Below are 19,994 nucleotides of genomic sequence, written 5' to 3'. Positions count from 1 at the left end.
ACACACATTAAAAATGAAAAGGAGGAAGCTGATATCATTAGCTCTGTTTATCTTTATGTCAGAATCCAGACAAAACTCTGTCAGACTGAGGTCTGGTAATCAGAGACCGGCCAATGTAGTATTTCCCTAGAGTGGTTATTAAAGGAGGTTAAACAGAACATTTTGTGTATTCACCTGAAACACATTGTGCTTCAGTCTGACCTAGATAAATCAAAACGTGTTTTGAAGTTAATATGGAGAATCATATACGAGGCATGAGTGGAAGTTACCAAGTGTATTCTGCAGGATAATGCTTACAGAGTTACCACTGGTTTTCAGCACTCTCTATTTTCCTTAAATCTCTTACAGTTACTAATTTAAAGTTTAATAAATGGTAGCTTTCTCCCCTCCACTTCCTTTTGAAAAATTTGAGCTTGTTTAACTAGGTGAGGAATTCAAAGGCAGTCTAGTGAGCTGTTGAACAAGCAAAAGTAATTTCTGGTGGTTTGGACAATCTTTCTTAAAGTCTACACAGAAAAATTGGTGGAGATGTTTTTCCCCCCGCTTGTGACATTCAACAACAGAGAAGGCACAACTCACACAGTACCTTTGCTGACACCTGCATGCTGTTTTCTTGCATGTTCATGATGGCTTCAGAAATCTTGACATCAATAGGATCCATGACTGTTTCAATGTTGAATGGTCCCTCTAATCTCTCCGCTACCAGAAGCATAGCATCTGTTAAAACACAAAGCAGCCATTCCCTTAAAGAAGGGATACCTTTGGGTTCCCCAGGCAGACCTGCACTGCCAGCTGTAGGTGTGGATACTGAGCTCCTCAGCAGGAGTCTGGGGGGATGTGTGGCAGCAGCACTGTGAAGCCTGCAGGGCAGCTTCCCAGCTGTCAAAAATATCTTCCCTTACTGCTGCCACCACAAAAAAAGGAATAAAGACTTTAGAAGTTAGATTAATATTAGTTGCCATAGCATTGTTGAGCTCATGGTAAAATTATTTTACATGGCTTCTCGAAGCAGCCAGTGCTCTGGAGTGGACTTATGCACTCTCCTTCCCAAGAAAAAGCAGAATGATAGAAATGAATCCTTGGGGTATGTTCTTACAGTTTGTGTGAGATGATCAAATTTTTGTTATGATATATCAGGCTGTTATAATTATAGTAGCTGTTTTTTCTGACCTTAATGATCTCATTTTCTTGCAATATGAACAGCAGATGAATATTGGATTTCTGCCATAGTATATAGGTATAAACCATGTTTGCCTTGCTAAATTTTCAAAACATGGCTGTAAGTTGTATGCAAAAACACATATTGTTTGTATGTTTTGGATTAAAACAAAAAAGTTTGCTTGACTTCCATTAGAACCCCTCTGCGAAATAATTTAATCTTTTGATGTTCATTAACAAGTAAAAAACAAGCAACTGAAATGAAATTCATGGCAATACAAAAGGTTTTGCCATGAATCAGATACATTTCTCTGTACACAGACACAAATTTATCATAATTTATGTGGCAATAGCCATGTAATAAACTGGATTTACAGTATATCCTTTGAATATCATATTCAATCCTTGTCTCCTAGGTTAGATTTAAAGTTTTTAGCAACTAATTAGCTTTAAGCAGATGACGCTTGTAACTTTAACATGATAAACAAAAATCTTCCCATGCTCTCTTCTTTATACATCAGATGTAAGCTCCAGAAAGTACCAAGCAGACTTCCTTCCTAAACAGACCCATGCCTGCTTTGCTGTTGTAAGCACCAGTCCCACAGCAGCAGTCTGGAGAAGGCATGGAGCACCCCATAGATCTGACAGCAGCGCTTGTTTGCTTCACACTTGGCTGCAAGTCAGAGATGTTTGTTCCATCTTGTTCCGTGTTTGTTCCTTCGCCTTCCCCACAAAAGCACAAGTGGGAAGGAATGGCTGGTGTCTCACTCTAGCAATTGAGACACACACCTAATGCACAGCCTTACCCTAGGACTACATTATGTTGTTTATATGCTGTCAGTGCATACCCAGAAATCCCACTGAAACTGGAATTGCTTGGTATGTAGCACCTAAGCACTTTTGCAAATTTACATCTAATATTTCACAGTACTTTTAGGCTGGAAAGAGTGCAATGCCAGTTATTTGGAGTAAGGTGTATAGCTCTTGTTGCTAACTGTGAAAAATGATGAGATGATAGGAAATTGGTTTCAAGCAGAGGTGTTATTTTGCCTGCACATTAATTTAAAATTCTTTAGTTTATACTGTTTCCAGTGGGAAATGGTGAAAAAAGAACTACCTCTGAGAGAGAAAACATACTCACAAAGACACACATATACATATACACATGCACACACAGACACTTACAGATTAGTTCAATAAGTTAGCAGTTTTTCCACATACAAAAAAAATTAAAAAACGAATTTGTAGGTGTGGACTCATATGAAATATTTTCTTCCTCATGTTCAGAATGACTTGTATAAAACATTTATGCTTTAGTACCTTTTGAGCAATGTGATCAGCTTAAATCCTAGGTGCCACAACCAGTACCAGGCATTGTTAGGGCACACGTTTTGGTGGATGGATTTTGGTAGCTTACTTCAGGAGTAAGGCTAAAATTAGGGTTACTGCATAAAACAGTCAAAAGGTAGATTTGAGGTTTTTTTGTTTTATTTTGTTTTGGCATTTTTTTGGTTGGAGTAGACTATATTTCAAGTTAAGGATAGGTGCCTCCATTTTGGCAACCAGAAAGTTTTGGCTTGAGTTTATTTACTGCTTCTGCTGGCATGTGGGACTAGCTCTGAATTAAATCTTGAAGTGAAATCTCAGCTATGTAGCAGAAGAGAAAAGTGCATCCCCTTTAACTGAACAAGAACCACAGTTTTAAGAACAACCTTTCCTCAAGCAAAGTGCCTGCAACTCCAAAATAAACAGCTCTAGGAGATGTAAACTGAAAATCTGTTCCTGACTTGGACAGTTTTTATCTTTAGAAAGATACCCTTCAGCTAATCAGCTTCTATTTTCTGAACCTTAAGCCTATTCATAGACTTAGTCTTTATATATACATTTCTATATCTATCTATCTATCTGTCTATCTATCTATCTATCTATCTATCTATCTATCTATCTATCTATCTACCTACCTACCTACCTACCTACCTACCTATGTACCTACCTATCTCTATATTTATTAGTCATTGTTAAGGAAGTGGGCAAAGGCTGAGGAATGTGGATAATTCCTGGCTGCCAAAGGTAAGCTTTTTGTTATGCTGAGCTTCTTCCTTTGATTTAGTATGGTATAGATCTGATGATACTCTCTAGAGATAGGGTTCAAGTTAGGTTAGAGTCAAGTTTATATTTCAATCACATGGGCTATGGCTTTATGCTATTGCTCTGTATAAAGGAAAGGAAGAAAATAGGAGAAAATAAAAGAAAAGAAAGAAGAGAGAAAAATCAAACAGTAAATCCCTGTTTGTCCATATTCCTTAATTTCTATCTCCTTCTCTGACTTAGAATGAATCTGGACCACTCCTGGCAGCTATTCATAACTTAAGTCTGTGGAGAAGCTTCCCTGAAGCAGTGAGAAGCTATGAGCCAACAGTGACACTTGACATCAGAGCCAACTTTTATTTAGTTAGGTATTAAGGATATGCCTGGGGAGCAAGGGGTTAAGGGAAAAGAAGAACTTGAAATATCCACATCTTTATTGATTACAGATACATCTTTATATCAGCAGTTCGTATTTTCATTTTGGGGTTCGGATGTGGGATAGAATTAATGTTGAAGTAGAGGGCTATACAGGGACATATTTGAAGAGGAAAAGTCTGGGAAATGGATTAAATCCTGTAACAAGAGATGCTTGAAAGGATGAAGCAAAATAGGTTCCTCCTTCAACATTATTTCTGAGGCTGACACAAGTTGTGCCTCCAATTAAGGCTCATTTTAGAGATCAGCTCAGACTAGAAATCTTGGACAGTTGCACAGTTCAGATGATTTCTTGCACAAATGGAAAATTAATGTTTGAGGACTCATTTTAATATCAGTTTCAGGAGCTTTGTGGGTCCATGACTAACCTAGCAGTGACCAAGCTGCTGGGTTATTCTTGTCTCCTTCTGGTAAGAGCACCACAAGCTCAGTCTAGCAAAAGAGGATGAACAAGTGCCACTCCTATGAATGCCAAAAAGATTTTCTTAGCCCCTGTCTGACCAGGCTCTTCCTTCTACCCTTTTTCTAATCATCATGCTGTTCCTAACTAAATCAAACATATCCAGATGATACCTGACAGCCACAAACTGAGAGATGCCTGGAAAAACAAGCTATTTTTATTATTGTGAAAGAATGTTCAGGTCCCTTGGGAACAAACTCACGTCTGTATTTAACTAGCTTCATACTATAAATTTTTTGTGTGAGGCCTCAGATTTAAATTAAGACTGAATTTTTCATCCTTAACACTGATTTGTATGAAGAAACACTGTACAGTGTTTAAGGTAAATTGCTCTCTTGGAAAACATTTCCTCAGGTCATTAGGTTGAATTCTATTTTTTGCCAACCCTAACTCTCACTACAGTGATAAACTTTATTATTCACTGTACAGTTCCATATGAACACATACATAACACCTTGTACAATTGAGTGAAATGGAAGCTGTTAGGTTGAATATAGTGAAAATCAGATGAAATGTAATAATCTGAGATTTATGACAGGAGAGTCAAAATGTTGTAATTGTTTTCACGAGACTGTAGCTCTTCAAATTTATAATTGTGTAATTTAATTGTGTATCAACAAACACAACACTACTGTTCCAAGTCCTTTTTTATCCCTTCTAAAAATATTGTGAATATTATTACATGAGAAGCTGGAAAGATTTCAAAATGAAGTTCAGAAAACCTAGATGCTTTAGTCTTGCAATCCTAATTCTCAATAACAGACCCTTGAACAGGACAAAAGCCCAGTTGAATTCAGTGTAAATCTGAGTGGGCTTAATAATTTCTCAATAATCTCAAATAGTAGCTATTGGGAACTTAATTCTAATTAAAAAAATCTGAAAACTGGGTGATTGAGCTGTGTTTTATGTTGCTAATATACTTGGACTGTATCGTTCAATTACATATGTTCTTTATTTTTCCATTTTTTAATTTTTATTTTTTTTTCAAATCTGCTTTCTTAGGTTCAGTATGTCTTCTTTCGCCATATACTACAGCATTTAGCAAAAAGCTGGCATCTAGCTTCCAGCTGAGGTGAGTGGATGAAGAACTCAGTGTAGGTAAGTTGTTGTGCTGTGGGTTTGTCAGGGGTTTGGAAACAGCAGACACGACTAATTGCTCACTTGAGGCTTGCCAATGGTCCTGAGAAAGTGAAGAGCATCCAGCACACCAGGGTCACCATCAGTGCTGCTGCTCTCAGCCTCTCCTGGATGCTGAAAGCAGGAGTGGGGACCTTCCTGATGCAGTCACCCCCTCAAAGTCTATTGAAACCTAGGGTGTGGTCCAAGGGCCCCCAACATGTCTCTGCCAGTTGAGCACAGCAGCTCTCTTTAACTGCTTTATATTCTCTCTTTAATGCTTTATATTTCCAAATTGGGAAATACCAGAGGTATTTGTCAGTGCCTTTTAGAAGGAAGTTGTTTCATTTTAAGCAGTATATAAGAAAGAAACTTTGTAGGTGTTTTATTGTTTTTTTTTTGTTTTTTTGTTTTCTTTTTGTTTTTTTTTTTTTTGTTGTTGTGTTTTTTTTTGTTTTATAGGTGCCATTTTAATGAGAAGCACAGGAGAAAACTGGTCATCATGCTAAGTTATTTAATGCATAACTTAAAAATTCAGGAGACCAGGTATGAATTTAAAGACGTTTATGAGCTCTAAGCATCTCCAGGCAAAATAAAGGATAAACTAACAATACAAATAGACAAGAATCTGACTCTGTTTCCTTGGAAATTCATCAAGACATCCCCTTATTATCTTGATACCAAAAGTGATGTGTTCCTTTTTGTCTTATATTTCTTTCAGATCAGTTTCCCAGAAAACTTTCTAGGTGAATTCCAGATTGAAATAGAAGGAGTAGGGACAATGATACTGATTTATGAGACTTCTGACAAGTCAAAACTCCCCCAAACCTCGGCTGAAATACAAAGTTCTCACTTGAATAATCAGTGCCTCCCTTTTCCTGCCTCCTTTCCATCATCAAGAAAATGAAAGGAGGGTCTGATAGGGAAAATTTGGGAAGCTGATAAGGTAAGGAATTTTTTAAGGTCTCTGTTAATTTGGCCGTGACATCAGCTTTTCCTTTCATGCACATTGTTGCTCTTCTACTTCAAAATTATCAGTGACATTCCAGCAGTGACTGAGCTTCCCCCAGGGGAATAAAAAAAAAATCTGTGGATGAAGTCTATATATGTTGTTCCTTCATGGAAATAAAGGATGGTAAAATACTAAATTACATGTCCTTCCAAAAAACAGTAAGGTATATTTTGTTTTGGGAAAAAAAAGGAGGAAGATCTTATTTTAAATTCCCTATTAAGAGTTCTCCATTTTTCTTCTAGGTATGTGGTCTTACACTTATTTATGGAGAGCTGCAAAGTGCTTGTTCCCAAAGGTACTGGTGAAAAAAGGGTAAGTTTTTATTTGTGAAACTTCAAAGGATTTGTCTGTGGACAAGACCATGGATTGCAGATTAAACAGTTATAAACAGAGTGAGCAACCTGTTGCAGTTGCCTATGACCTTGCGAGTGGCAATGACTGTTTTGGAAAAGGATAGAATTGTTGATATGCTGGGCTGCAAGGCAGGGATATTTGGTAGCTTCCCAACCTTCTGACCAAGGGCAAGGGGAGGCAGGAGTCTGGATTGTATTTACTAGGTCGTGTAGGTAAAACTCAGTGAGTTTTCCATCATGACACTAAATATAAATAGTGGTCATAAAATCTTTAGAGCGTTAGATGGTAAACTAATGAAACAAATTAAAAACTAAAAATTGAAAAGTGAAATATGGGTACATATTGACTTTTTACAAATATAATATCAGTGGAAATACATCCTTGTAATACTCTGCCAAAACTTTTACTGCTAGATTATGATTTACTAAAAAAATTCAAGAAGAGGGAAATAAACCTGTAACTCACATTTAAGGAAGGAGATAAAAACTCTTCTCAGGAAAATAGAATAAGGCATGAAAGTGATGCCAAAACTTTCTATTTTCCTTGGGGTCCATGATCTCTTTTCCAAATTATTATTCATGTTTGAAGTCTGTATGGTACTATCCTGATGAGGCTAAACTGACACTTTTTAGATTACCTCTCTAAGTATCATTAAGCTCCACATATACTTTATACTATGGCATAATAACATCAGAGTTTTCTACATCCTGCCTTTTTTTTGTTTGGTTTGGTTTTTGTGGTCTTTTTGTTAGTTTTATTTTTTGTTTGTTTGTTTTTGTTCTTTGTTTTGTTTCATGGGAGAAGGCACTTTTCTTAAAATTAATGTTGCACTTGTGCAAGGGGGATCTCAATATTTTACTTTGGATATTCAGTTAACAATAACCAGTTAAACTTCTTTCTGGAGATATACAGACAAATGACTTGTCAGTCTTTGCCTGAGCAAAACTGAAACTGCTGGATGGGGAGTAAGATTTTTCTGGAGGTAAAAATTGCCAGCATACACAGCTGAACAAAACAGGGAGCAATGGGGAAAACATGTCTGGGGTGGGCTGTTTACTTGGGAGAAAACAAGGGAAAGAAAGATGGATTAATGTGAGCTAAGGAACAAACATAGGAAAACCGGTGGAAGAATGCATGTGAAAGAGGGTATCTGGAAAAACTTCTGGTCAGCAAACTTGTCAGAGGGCTGATCACTGCAGTCTGCTCTTTATCCCTATTAAACTCTATTCTTAACCATTTTCTGGTTGAGAATCACAGCATGGTTGTGCAGAATATTCTGTGTGTGTAACATGCTGCTAGCAAGCTTCAAGCTAATGATCTTGTGAGCAGGAGACCAGCAGCAGGTAAGATTGAGGTTTCTGCTGGACACTTGGTTTAGTCTGGGTGCAGAATCTGGACAGTCTTGAGGTCCAGGCTATGGTTCAAGGGAGTTGGTTCAAGATGAGCGTGTGTGCATGAGCAAAGGGCTCTGCATGCAGCTCCCAAATGAACTGCCACAGGGGCAGTCTGACAGGGATCCATTCACCCCCTTATCCCTTCTGAGCCTATAATTTCTGCACATCACCCTTGAGCACTGAGTTCTTCAAAGGAAGAGTGCAGAAGGGTGCACTCCTCAAGGCACCCAACTGTACACAGTATAACCAAGACACTGAAATTTCTTTTTTCCATTTCAATTTCTTTTCCTGCTGTGACTAGGCTCAAAATTTTACCTGCTGGGAAAACACCTTAACCATCTCTGCTATTCTAAACAGCTCTCATTTTAGAGCTGTTTCTATGGAATACTTAGCTATTCTGAACAGAATGATTGGTATTTAAGGCAAGAAGTGGTGAATCCAGTTTTCTGGCTTATGCTTGAAGGGCTGGTGTCTGAAAGATGATGTAATGAAATATGTCACAAGTTCTTTCAGGAGGGACTGGAATCCAAAACTGTCCCTGCCAGATTAATTACCAGATAATTAAAAGGTAAGCTTTAAAAACGAGTGTAGAGTATCAGATCTAGTTTTTTATTATCTATGTTTTAATTAAAAGAATGTACAGATTTAAGAATTAAAATGTGTTTTTTGATATTTCTGATCAGCTATGTAGTCATGTCGGTTTATCACAGCATCACTTATTCTTACTCAAAAAAGAAAAAATGTATTGTCAACAGTGTGACTAAACTAAAAGGATTTTTTATTACTCGTGTTTGGATTGTATCTAACTGTCTCTTAGGTTGAGCAGCTCAAGAAATTATGATATATGTATGAAAAGTTATTGACACACAATTGTCATCTTTTTGCATCTGATAGAAACAAAATGAGTTTTGTTGGGTGAACTGCAGTTGCACTATATTTTTGTTAGTATTTCACATAGCATACATTTCTCTTCCATGTATTGAAAAAAATGGCAAAGTAAAATTATTCTTCTTCTATGTCTTTCAATAAATTTATGGAATTCTAAATTATTTATACACTGTTATCAGATCATGTCTTATTTTTGTTCATGTATGCAAAAGGAAAGTAGCAAGGACTAGGAAAAATGGTGATCTTTGTCTATTATTCTTATCCTTCCACTACCTATAGTAGCCAAATTCAAGACATTTTTCTGAACTGGACTTTTAGCTAACATTGCTGTTAAATGTTGAGGATTCTATCTGAATGTTTGACATGCATCAGTTAAAACGTAACACATTTCTAAAATCTTTGTCTTGTTGCTTTTACCATATGCCAAGAGAGGTTTAAATGGTCTCATTGTCAGTCACAGGAAATGTTAGTAAATAAAATAATCTCCACTGATGCAAGCCTATATGCTACCTTCCATAGTTAATTTAAATTTCTATTAACACAGAGTAGTGTGCATAATTCTTTGAAGATAGGGGGAGTTTGGAACACTGAAAAAAGTCAATTTTTCTGACTCTCTTGATGAGATAGGCTGAAATGTTTGAAAAGAACAAATTATAGCCTGAAATTTCCTATTACATTTAAATGTATCTTTAGTAAAAATCTCCCGGGTATATAGTCTGCATTATCTTTATGCAGTCAAAAACATTAGAACCTCAAAGATCTTTCAACCATTCCAAAGCCCATGCAGAGTTACAACCCTAGATATAAATTCCTAAGTACAAATTCCCTAGAGATCTCTGCAGAAAAAATTGAAAATTGAAAGTAGCTTTGCAACATTTTTTTGACTTTTCAAATGACAGATATTTCATTGTCTGCGGTACATGACTATTAGAATATTTGTCCAGCTTTGGTGTGTTTTTTCTTCGGCTTAATTTAAATCAACTTTTCTAATAAGCTACTTCATAAAATCTTAAACAGTTTGACTATTTCTTGTTTTTTGCATCCCTCAGTTATATGAAGATATTTATCATGTATTTTAGCTTGTACTTGGTCATATTTTCCATGTTAATTTTCTTATTCTGTTTTCATAACTGATTTCCTCAGGTCTTTTCCTGTTTTCTTTATTTCCTTTAAAAGAGTTCTCTAGTATTGTGGTGCCTAGAACTAAGTAAACTTTTAGAATTGGATCTCATTAATGTTGTCTTCCAGAGGTCCTTATTGTCCCATATCTCTGATTCAGAAAACTTTGTTTGCCTTGATATATCTGATTTCCTTATCCCCTTCATCATAACTGATGTATAATTAATATTTCCCATGTCAGCCCTGACACACTTTTCAAATGTCTCCTTATATTCAGAATTTACAGTGAATACAATTTCTACATTGTTCTTTATTTTCTTCCCCACTTTTAATTCTAAATATTTTGGAGTAGAGCTTTTTCTGACCTTGACAGAATTTATAGTACCTTTTTTAACACATGGGTAGTGACCTGTCCATTATCTCTTCTAGAAAATTGACTTATATTTTACTTTTAAAAGAAGTTTTTTTCAAAAACTTTTAATTATTTCAAGAATAACTTCCCCCTTTAGCAGTATCTGATCTACACACAGTGTAGCATCTTATCTTAGCATCTTATCATAGCATAGATTGGATTGGAAGGGACATTAAAAATCATCAAGTTCCAACCCCTGCTGTGGACAGGGACATCTTTCACTTGACCAAGTTGCACAAAGCCCCATCCAGCCTGGCCTTGAACTCTTCCAGGGATGAGGCACCTACCACTTCTTTGGGCAACCTGTTCCAGTGTCTCACCACCCTCACAGTAAAGAATTTTTTCCTAATATCTAATCTATACCTACTTTCTCTCAGTTGAAAGCCACTTCCCCTTATCCTGCCACTTCATGCTCTTGTAAAAAAGTTTTTCTCCACCTTTCATAATCTTTCTACTACTTAGTGTTGTGGTATCTATGACTCTAATGTCTTCTTCCACAAAAATACAGTTTAAACCTAACAGACTGATGCTCTTATTGGCAGTTTACTGCCTTATGGAAGGACATTGGTCATCATTCTAATTTTTTCTTTTCTATGAATATTTTTTCCTGTTTCATAGTCTCTGCATGCCACTAGATGTAATGCATCTTCAGTGCTGCATTATCAATTAATTTTTAGGAATTCTTTGGGTTAAAAGGATGGCATGAAAAGGCAGTGGATGTCCACCTAGATGATGGAAATATTGGAGATAACTTTTGCTCCAGAGACATTTTTAACAGACTCCACAGGACACTAACCCAAGACTTTCCTGTTGTTTTCTTTTCAATAAACTGGGATTGGGGGTAAACAGTAAGGTGGAAATGGACACTAGTGTTACTGTTCAGGAGAGTAAATATGAAGACCGAACTAGAAAATCTGAGAAGGACCTCATGATACTGAATGACTGAGCAATAAAATGGAATCAAGCAATGAGTATAAGAAAACAAACAAAAAAATCCTAATATCTTTTCAGTTCATGCTATCATAACATTGGTTTAACAATCATCAGAAAACCTCACACTGAATATTTGAAATAACTAGAGAAGGAAAAGAGCACCAAAGAAAATAGGTTTATAGTTACAAATAAATCTAGAGTAAGATAACATCACAGACAGCATATTGCAGATGAAGTGATAAATGAAAGCTTTAAAATATGACACAAACCATAATCTAGCATCATACAATCCTGAATTAGAAGAATTACCAGAGGATTCAACAGTTGCCAGCCAAATTGTGGGTGACATGGGGGTGCTTTAAGATTCAGTACAGGAAAACAGATGTAGAATGTGAAACTAGAGTATCACATTTTATTAATTTCTTCAAGTTACAATAATGATAATTTGTTAATTCCAAGTATATATGACAAATTCTTCAGTGTTATCATCTTTTCAGAGAATAACTGGATGATCCTCAGTTTCTTTGGTAAATTCAACCTTAATTTCCTCTGAATCAAAGAAAATCATTGCCCCTGTTTCATGTGGGAAACCACAGTTGCTCTTAAGGTCTGAAATACATACTTGCCAGGTACCAGTGCCAGGTTTTTGAATAGACATCCTACGAGTAACATCTTTCCTGCTACTTTGTCAGTAAGATGACTTTATGCCTTTCCTTGCCATAAATAAACAATCAACCTATGACCATCTTTGCTGGCATGAATCCATCCCAATGGAGCAGCTCTTAGGGAGGTGTCACACACAGTTGCACAGACAAAATTGATTTTTGCCTTTCATTTTATTGATTAATATGGAAATGTACTGCGGATATCTCCTTGCATTTAAAAGCCTGCCACCATGCAGAGAATTTTGAGATACCTAATAGCATTTTCTCCCAGCAAGTCTCAATGCAGCAAATAAAAATGTTTTTTATTTTCTCCCACTGATAGTTGTTTGATTCCCAAATGATCGCATACATCAAGGCTGTCACAAATCAATGCTGTTGGCATGACTAATCTATTTATTGTTTTGACATTCCTCTTGAAAGAAAAGAGCAATTCCTCTATGTTTGCCTAGCTGCACTAACTATATTATTGGGATGAAACAGAACTAATCAATAGGATAGGGGTAACATTGCAAAAATCCTGCAGTGTTCCTACTGAGCAATCCTACTTGAGCTCCTTAATTCTTCCAAATTATCCATGTCCTAATCTTTTAAATGATTGTGAGATCAAGAGTAAAAATGTTTGTCCAGTCTAGAGAAGGTCAAAATACTATAAAATGTTAATGTTCATCACGAGGCCACTTGTCTCATGGGCTGTAATCATTACAAATATTAATAATAACACACAACAGTGTTTTGCAGAAAATAAAAAGTCTGTTCCCATTACAACTTTCACAGCAGGAAAAAAATGCCTTTAATAGATGGTGAAAAATTAAAAAATGGAACATTTTCTACAGAAAGATTGCTGTCTGGCTGCACATTGTTGAGGCATCTAGGCCAGTGGCCAGGGAATCATTGCATTAATTGTTCCCTCTAAAATTTTTGATTATCTAAAATGAACATTTTCCAAAAGAAAAAAACACCAACAAAAATTCATCCAACAGCTCCAGTTTTATTCCATGGGGATTTATGAATATGAATTAACTTTATTTCTCCATAAGACTGCTGTCTGTCATAAAAATGCATAGGAAATCTAGGGAGGTATGGGGATATTTTGGGATCAACTTTCTATAACTTGGAGTTCTAATCTGCTCTTTCCATTCTAAGCACTTAGTAGAACAGTCCTCCCTGGCTCCCTGAACACTAAATGTGGAGATGTAGTCAGTTCTGGACACCTCTGGAGAGATATTCCATCCTCCCAGTTTATTTAGGGGTTAATTTTTCTGTGAACCTATGCATTCGCTCTTTAGGAGTTGCCTAAAGCAGCAGCTTTGTGCATTCAAGCCTCTGCAAAGCTCTGTCTCAGCCTTCTTGTCCAACTGAGCTCCTCCTCTGTCACTGACCTGCACTGGAGATCAGCCTTCATGAAATTCCTTATCTTTGTGTTGATCCTCTGAATCCAGCTCCCCTTCTTACTAGAATACCAAATGTTGATGAAATTTTGCTATAACTAACCCAGCCCTGGGATATGAGTACACTGATTTCCTTGCATCTCTTCTTGTTCCTTACAGTCATAAGCAAGAACAGGGAGCAGATCCAGTAGCACATTAAGGAAGAAATGCTAGGCCCTCTCCTGTGCTATTGTACTCACAGTTTACGGCTGTAAAAAAAAAACACTGACATCAGATTTTCTGAATGTGACAGTGTAAACCCAAATACGTAGCTTCTCAATGCTATACGTTTTAAAGAAGACATCAAGTTTATTATTAATACTTATATCTGACAAGAATAGGACATGACCCAGGGCCTAATTGATGCCTTAAGTTTTAGCTTCCATATTTTCCAGATTCTGTACTGCATTAGTACAGTAAATTCACGAATACAAGCCGCACTGAGTATAAGCCGCATCTCTGGGTATTGGCAAATATTTCGTTCTTTGTCCATAAATAAGCCGCACCTGAATATAAGCCGCTCTGTGGTTCGCAGCGAGGACCCGCGTGCAACAAAGTTGCCAAATAGTAACAGAACCACGGCATGGCGGGGGGTTTACTGGCTCAACTAAGGCTGTGCAGGCTTGGCCCGCTAGGGGCTGCTGACGGGGCCAGGTGGCCCAGCTCGGTGGTGCTGCTTGGGGCTGGTCGCCGCCTCTAGGTTCGCTCGCCCCAGCCCCGCTCCTGCCGCGGTGCCGGTCGGGCACGGAGCACCCCCTGCTCCCGCCACAGCGGTGGAGGGCGGGGGCAGAGCCCCCCCCCTCCTCCCCGAGCCGCAGCAATGGCAGCGCGGGATTCCCCCCGTCTCTCCCCTGGGCTGTGGCAGAGGAGGGAAGAAGAGAGCTCTCCCGCCTCTCTCCCCGCCCCCCCGTGCTGCCTGCAGGGAGCCAGGGCAACACAGTAACACTGTAACAATCACGGAATGCCGGCTTTTACTGGCAGGTGCTTGGCTCGGCGCCCTGGCTGGCACATCTGGGGTTGTAAATGTCAGAAAATTATTCACATATTAGCTGCCCCCGAGTATTAGCCGCACTTCCGGGTTTCCACCAAAATTTTTGTCAAATTGCTGCGGTTTGTATTCGTGAAATTACTGTATATAACTCTGAATTTCATATAAAGTGTTAGCAAGTTCTCCTCACAGTTTGGTTAGACAAAACAATCCTTTTCCAACCTGAGAACCAAGGACACTGTTGCAGCTTCGAGCTCAAAAAGTGTAAATAACAGCACATTGAGGAGAGAAATCTGGGAGGATGGGACTTCATAACCTGAAGTTGTAATTGGACAATTAACCCCAATGTGTAAATTGACCAAAACTTATAAAAGTGTGAAAACTTGTGACTTGGAGTCCATCTTGGGTGTAGCCATGGCTGGGCCCTTGTACTGCCCAAGGTGTGTCCTTTGAAGGCCTTTTAATAAATACCTACTTTAATCCTTTAACACTGTCTAACCTCTGTTCTAGGTTAGCCTCTCAAGGCATCTGTTTTTAGCGGACTCTGCCAGGACAGAAAGGCATCATAATAAAGTCACAAAACATCTTTTCAACAATTTTTTTTGTTCATTCCTGTTCTCAGATTTTTCTGAAAAAAATCCAATTTTTTTGCAGTTGGATGAGTGTATGGAATGAAATAACTATTCCCATTTCTGCACCAATATCTGTCAACAGTACTATACAGAAAAACGCATGTTTTGACATGACAGGCTTAGGTGGTAATGAAGTTGATGATTTCATTCTATTAAACACAATAAGCCATGCCAGTTTTGGCCCTGTTCAGAATACGGGTGAAAAAAACCCAATGTTTGTCAAATGGAATAGGATGGTATCTATGAAGCAAGTTGTTTTCCATGATTTCAGAAGATAAAAAATTGTGAGAAGACAGAAAAAAGAGTAGTAAACACTATTCTAAAAGCTGATACAGAATTGACCAGAAATGACTCCTTTCTTTAAATCCAGTTTATATATGTATCATATTTTTCAAGGAAAAATTAGTAAAAATTACATCATCTGACACTGATATATGCTGCACTGTACACTGGATTCTGTCTGCTCTGTGGGGAAATATTTTCACAGACACTTAACATTGCTGGTATTCAGGAACTACAAAAGGCCTTCAAAGTCAAGTGTGTTCTGCTTCTGTTAAAGCAAAATTTAAGACATATTTTTGTCCTCATTATTTCCCACATGCTCTATACAGAAAGAGTTAACAATATAAGTAATGATGATTAACTTGGTAGCATAATGTTGCTCTACCAGCTGGGAAGGAAAACCACAAGGCTTTTATAATACTTATGTCAGCCTAGCAACATCTTTTCACCTAAAGCAGGCAGATGTCATTTATATATTTCACCCTCAGTGAGAGACCCAGCACTTGTGAGACCCAGCCTATGGCAGAGACATCGGAACTAAGGTGGTCTACAAGGTCCTTTCCAAAACAAATAATTCTATTATTCTATGATATTGTCTTTTGGAAAAGCAAGTTAGACAACTTCCCATTTCAAAAGTGAGTTGCACAAATGGAACTAGAACAAACCTATCCTTTTGGTGATATTTACTCAAACCAGGGAACAAAAATATTTACTCTGATTATTTCAAACATTTCTCTCTCTCTCTATGGAAACATAACAGCCAATAAAGTCAACTTACCCCTTGCCCTAACTTTATTGCTTAACTTTTTTTATTTGTTTATTTTTTTCTGTAAATATTTGTGTGCTTAATGTTAGTTTATACAAATATCTGTAGCGGAGTTTCCATTCATGAACAAGTTATTGTGTCTGTGGTTCAGATGAGTTTGTTCAGGTTTCTCACATGTCCAAGACTACCATTTCTTCATGGAAATGAGACAGAAAATTTTACTGAAAACATCAGTCACTTAGATGTAAAAAAGACAATATATAAAAAAGCATTACTTACTTTTTTGTTTGATAAGAATGAATCTCACTAATTTAAAATGGAAAAGGGTTTGTCAAGGAAAAATACAAAAAATTTCCATACCTCTATTACACTCTTACTACAAAGCTTTTTCTTCCTTCATTCCGATTGGAAGGCTAGAATATCTAATCAAGGATATACATTTGCTGTGAATTAAGTGGCCAGTTAAAAAAAAAAAAGAAAAAAAAGAAAAAAAGAGAAAAAATAAAAGCATGCCAGATTGTCTATAACTCATACTTGTGGTTTCCTTTAGTGTAAATGGTTCAGTAGAACTGAAAATTCTCTTCTGCTTACAAAAGCTGTTCTTTGAAATGCAATGAATAAAGATTGCAGACACAGTGTGATCAGATCCTTCTGGATAGCTGCCTGAAGGAACACTGAGGAACACAGGAGTATTCGTGTGTCTCCTCGGGCACTTTCTCTTGTCCTTCTGCTATCCTGGATGCATGAAACGGTCTGGATATCTGTGTGGTGTAGTGAAAAAGTGGACTTGGATGGTATATGCATGGAGGAGGATAACTTCCAAGAGAGTCTTAAAATGAGAAAGCAGTGTCAGAAGACAGGACAACTCTGCTCCTCAGCTCAGGATACAATCACAAAATGCATTTAAGCCAACTGAAAAAAGGGTTTATTCTCCTCCATACCACTGAGCACAACGTTTCATCCTGCTCTGTGCCAGCACTGATGCTCAAGGAATAGAGAGACAGATTCAGGGAGGGATGGAGTTGGTTGGAAACAATCTTGGAAGCAGATTTCTGTTGTTCTACGGTAACCGCTGTGTGCTTTGAAAATGTTTAGGGAGTTTTGAATGCCTGCATAGAACAAGCTAAAAAGAAAGCATCAACAGTAAAATGACATTGCGTTACGTTAAGACGAATATATGTCTTTCAATGAATGCTGGATGTAAAAAAGATTTGTTTTTAAAACAAAAATGTGCCCATAAGTCTTTCTTGGTTTAAACATTCAATAATTTTTAGTTCTTTTTATTTTGTGAAAAAGTAGGAAAATATAAAAAATAAATGCTGATTGGAAAGGGCAAAATGACTTCTGTACTAGCTTGTGTTCTTTTCAGCTCCCTAACTTCATTTGCTTGGGAAAATGGTGAGCAGGTTGTGCTAGTAGATTGATGGTTTCTTCTAGCTGACAAAAAAAAAATAATTCTGCAACATAGGGGATGACTGGAGTAATCTGAATCCTGTCCACACTAAAAAACAAAACAATTACTTATTCATGGAGACACAGGCCATTAAAGACATATTTATTCTGGACTTTTTGTTTTTTGTTCAGTTAAAGATGGATTTTTGTATTTATTGTCACTTATGATAAATCTAAGGGTTTCTGATATGTGATTGCTTTGTAGAGCTTCATGCTATTTGAAAGAATCTAATTTCTTAGATAAATACTGCCATTATGCAGTTATTTATCCCTTTGCCATTAGGGCATGCTCCTTGATTAGTAGTTTCATGATTTGCTTACCAAATAGATTGCACTCTGTTGTGCATGTTCTTGAGAATTAGATAAAATACTCCTGTTCACATTTAGCTTCATCTTTTCACACTCAGCTCTCCAGTTTGTACCAACCACTTCCTCACATTGTCCCTGAACTCTTAGATAAGTTGTTAATAACAAAACCCATGGGTCTCTGTGTACTTGCCATTTCTTTCCTTTCTCTCAAACCTGCCCAGCATCTTTCTCCAATTCCATCTTACCCAAACCTTCCCATGCTTGATGGCATGGAAAACAAGATAATGATAGCCCAGTCTGAAGTGTATAGCACCTTGTTTGTTCCTACTGGTTTCCTGCAGCAAGCAGTGCACACATAGTTTAGGGGAAAAAATGTGTCTAATGGAAACTGTTTTTTTAACTCTTGGGTCACACATTGAAAAAACTCCTAGATATTACTGAAAGGTTTACAGTGCATTTAATTTTGTTTCGAAATTAACAGCAATTTCCTTCACATCCCATTTCCCCCCATGTATTATGTGCAAATTGGATGAGGTCATCATAAAGACATTCTATTGAATAAGAGTTTATCTGAGTTTGAGTCAAAGAATAAATAGACACTTCTTTTATTCCAGATGGTAGAAAAGTATAAGAGGCCACATATCCAAGGCTACTGAATTACTGGGTGAAGGTGTTTGTTTTCATAGCAAAAGACAGGTGTCTACCAGTCCTTAAGCTTTCTATAAAATGCCTCTCTACAGTGCACCACAAGGCATGTGGATAGCAAATCTTTCTCTGTTGCAGATAAAAAATTCATCAAAGAGAAGGAGGGAGGGCCACCCAAAAAACCACCTATCAGCTTCATCTCCTGGAAAAGAGTTATTCCACTCTTGGTAGTAAAGCCAGCAAAGGAGCCAGGGATGGAATAGGATACTGTAAAATGCAGCAGATTGCAGAGGACTGCAGAGAACCTGGATTAGGGCTGTGTTATGGGGATAAATGTCTTGCAGCTGTTAGGTAAAGCATCTCTCTAACCAGAGGTGAAGAATCCTGCAGCACAGAACTGCAGAACAGAGGGCTTTCCCCAAGTAATGATTCATCCATCTTCTTGTAACAGTTTTAAAAACTTAACACCTTTGTTTTATTCCCTTTCTTTTTTCATGCTTCATGCTGTCCATAATGCACTATTAATGGCACAACATGAGATCCTGCCTTCAGCTGTCATCATTTGTTTTAAGGAAAAAGATCAAAGAAGTATAATTGCAAAGTCTACTCTGATTCATTTGTTATTTAAAATGCACAGTGAAGGGTGATGAAATAATTTCTTCTTTACATTGACTTTGGCAAGACCTATTTTCATAATTTAGATTACTGAGGATTTGGATGCTTAGAGTATTTCTATAAAGAAGATTGGAGTTTTACCCATTTGGATGCAGCTATACCTGTATTTTGTAGGGCTGTGCTTTATACGTATACAACAGTTTACATACTTGTGTGCACACACATACATCTGCCAAAGTGTGCATACAAATTTCAGAATTGAAAGTGCAAGTAAATAAACCCTTTAGACACACAGATTAATATCTGGCTGCAAAACCCAGCATCTGTTTGCTAGTTTCTAGTACCAAGCTATGACAAACTCAAAAGCTACAGCACATTCATGAATTTTTGCAAAAACTTCCAACTTTGTAAAAATACAGGCTCAAAAACCAGTTAGTGACTTTTTGTTGCTGTTCACAATTTTGCTTGGGTTTATTTAATGGACGAAATATTGTTCCATTCATCTGTTAAATTTATAATAGATGAAGGACATGACAAGACAGATTTAACTACTTTAAATGTTCTTGGCATATACATTGTTATATATGTTATATACATTCTGTATGTTTGCAGGGTCTGATTATTTATGCTGCTTAAAACTGACCAGCACATGAGTCCAGCAAAGAAACTGAGCAGGGAACTGTGTTTTCATCCCTGGATAATTCAAGAATTTTGCAAATGTGTTTTTGGCTTGTAGATTATGATTTACATCTACTTCCCACAGAAAAGGGAAAACACTACAGAAAATAACGAGATAAATTATTTAATGGTTTCAGCTTCATAATTTGCAAAATGGAGCAATTAT

The 19,994-nt window shown here is 37.2% G+C and overlaps 1 protein-coding gene across 1 annotated transcript in view; it reads right to left on the bottom strand.

Moving 5' to 3' along the window:
- Nucleotides 1–19,994, bottom strand: part of GPC6 (glypican 6) — a 753,126-nt gene that overhangs the window by 78,278 nt on the left and 654,854 nt on the right. Inside the window, exon 5 of the mRNA XM_042778993.1 lies at nucleotides 587–717. Within this exon, the coding sequence (XP_042634927.1) occupies nucleotides 587–717 (131 nt within the window). The remainder of the gene's footprint in view (nucleotides 1–586; nucleotides 718–19,994) is intronic.

Source organism: Catharus ustulatus, chromosome 2 (genome assembly GCF_009819885.2).
Source record: "Catharus ustulatus isolate bCatUst1 chromosome 2, bCatUst1.pri.v2, whole genome shotgun sequence".
In the NCBI taxonomy this organism is placed as follows: domain Eukaryota; kingdom Metazoa; phylum Chordata; class Aves; order Passeriformes; family Turdidae; genus Catharus; species Catharus ustulatus.
This window is presented reverse-complemented; position numbering and strand designations above follow the sequence as displayed.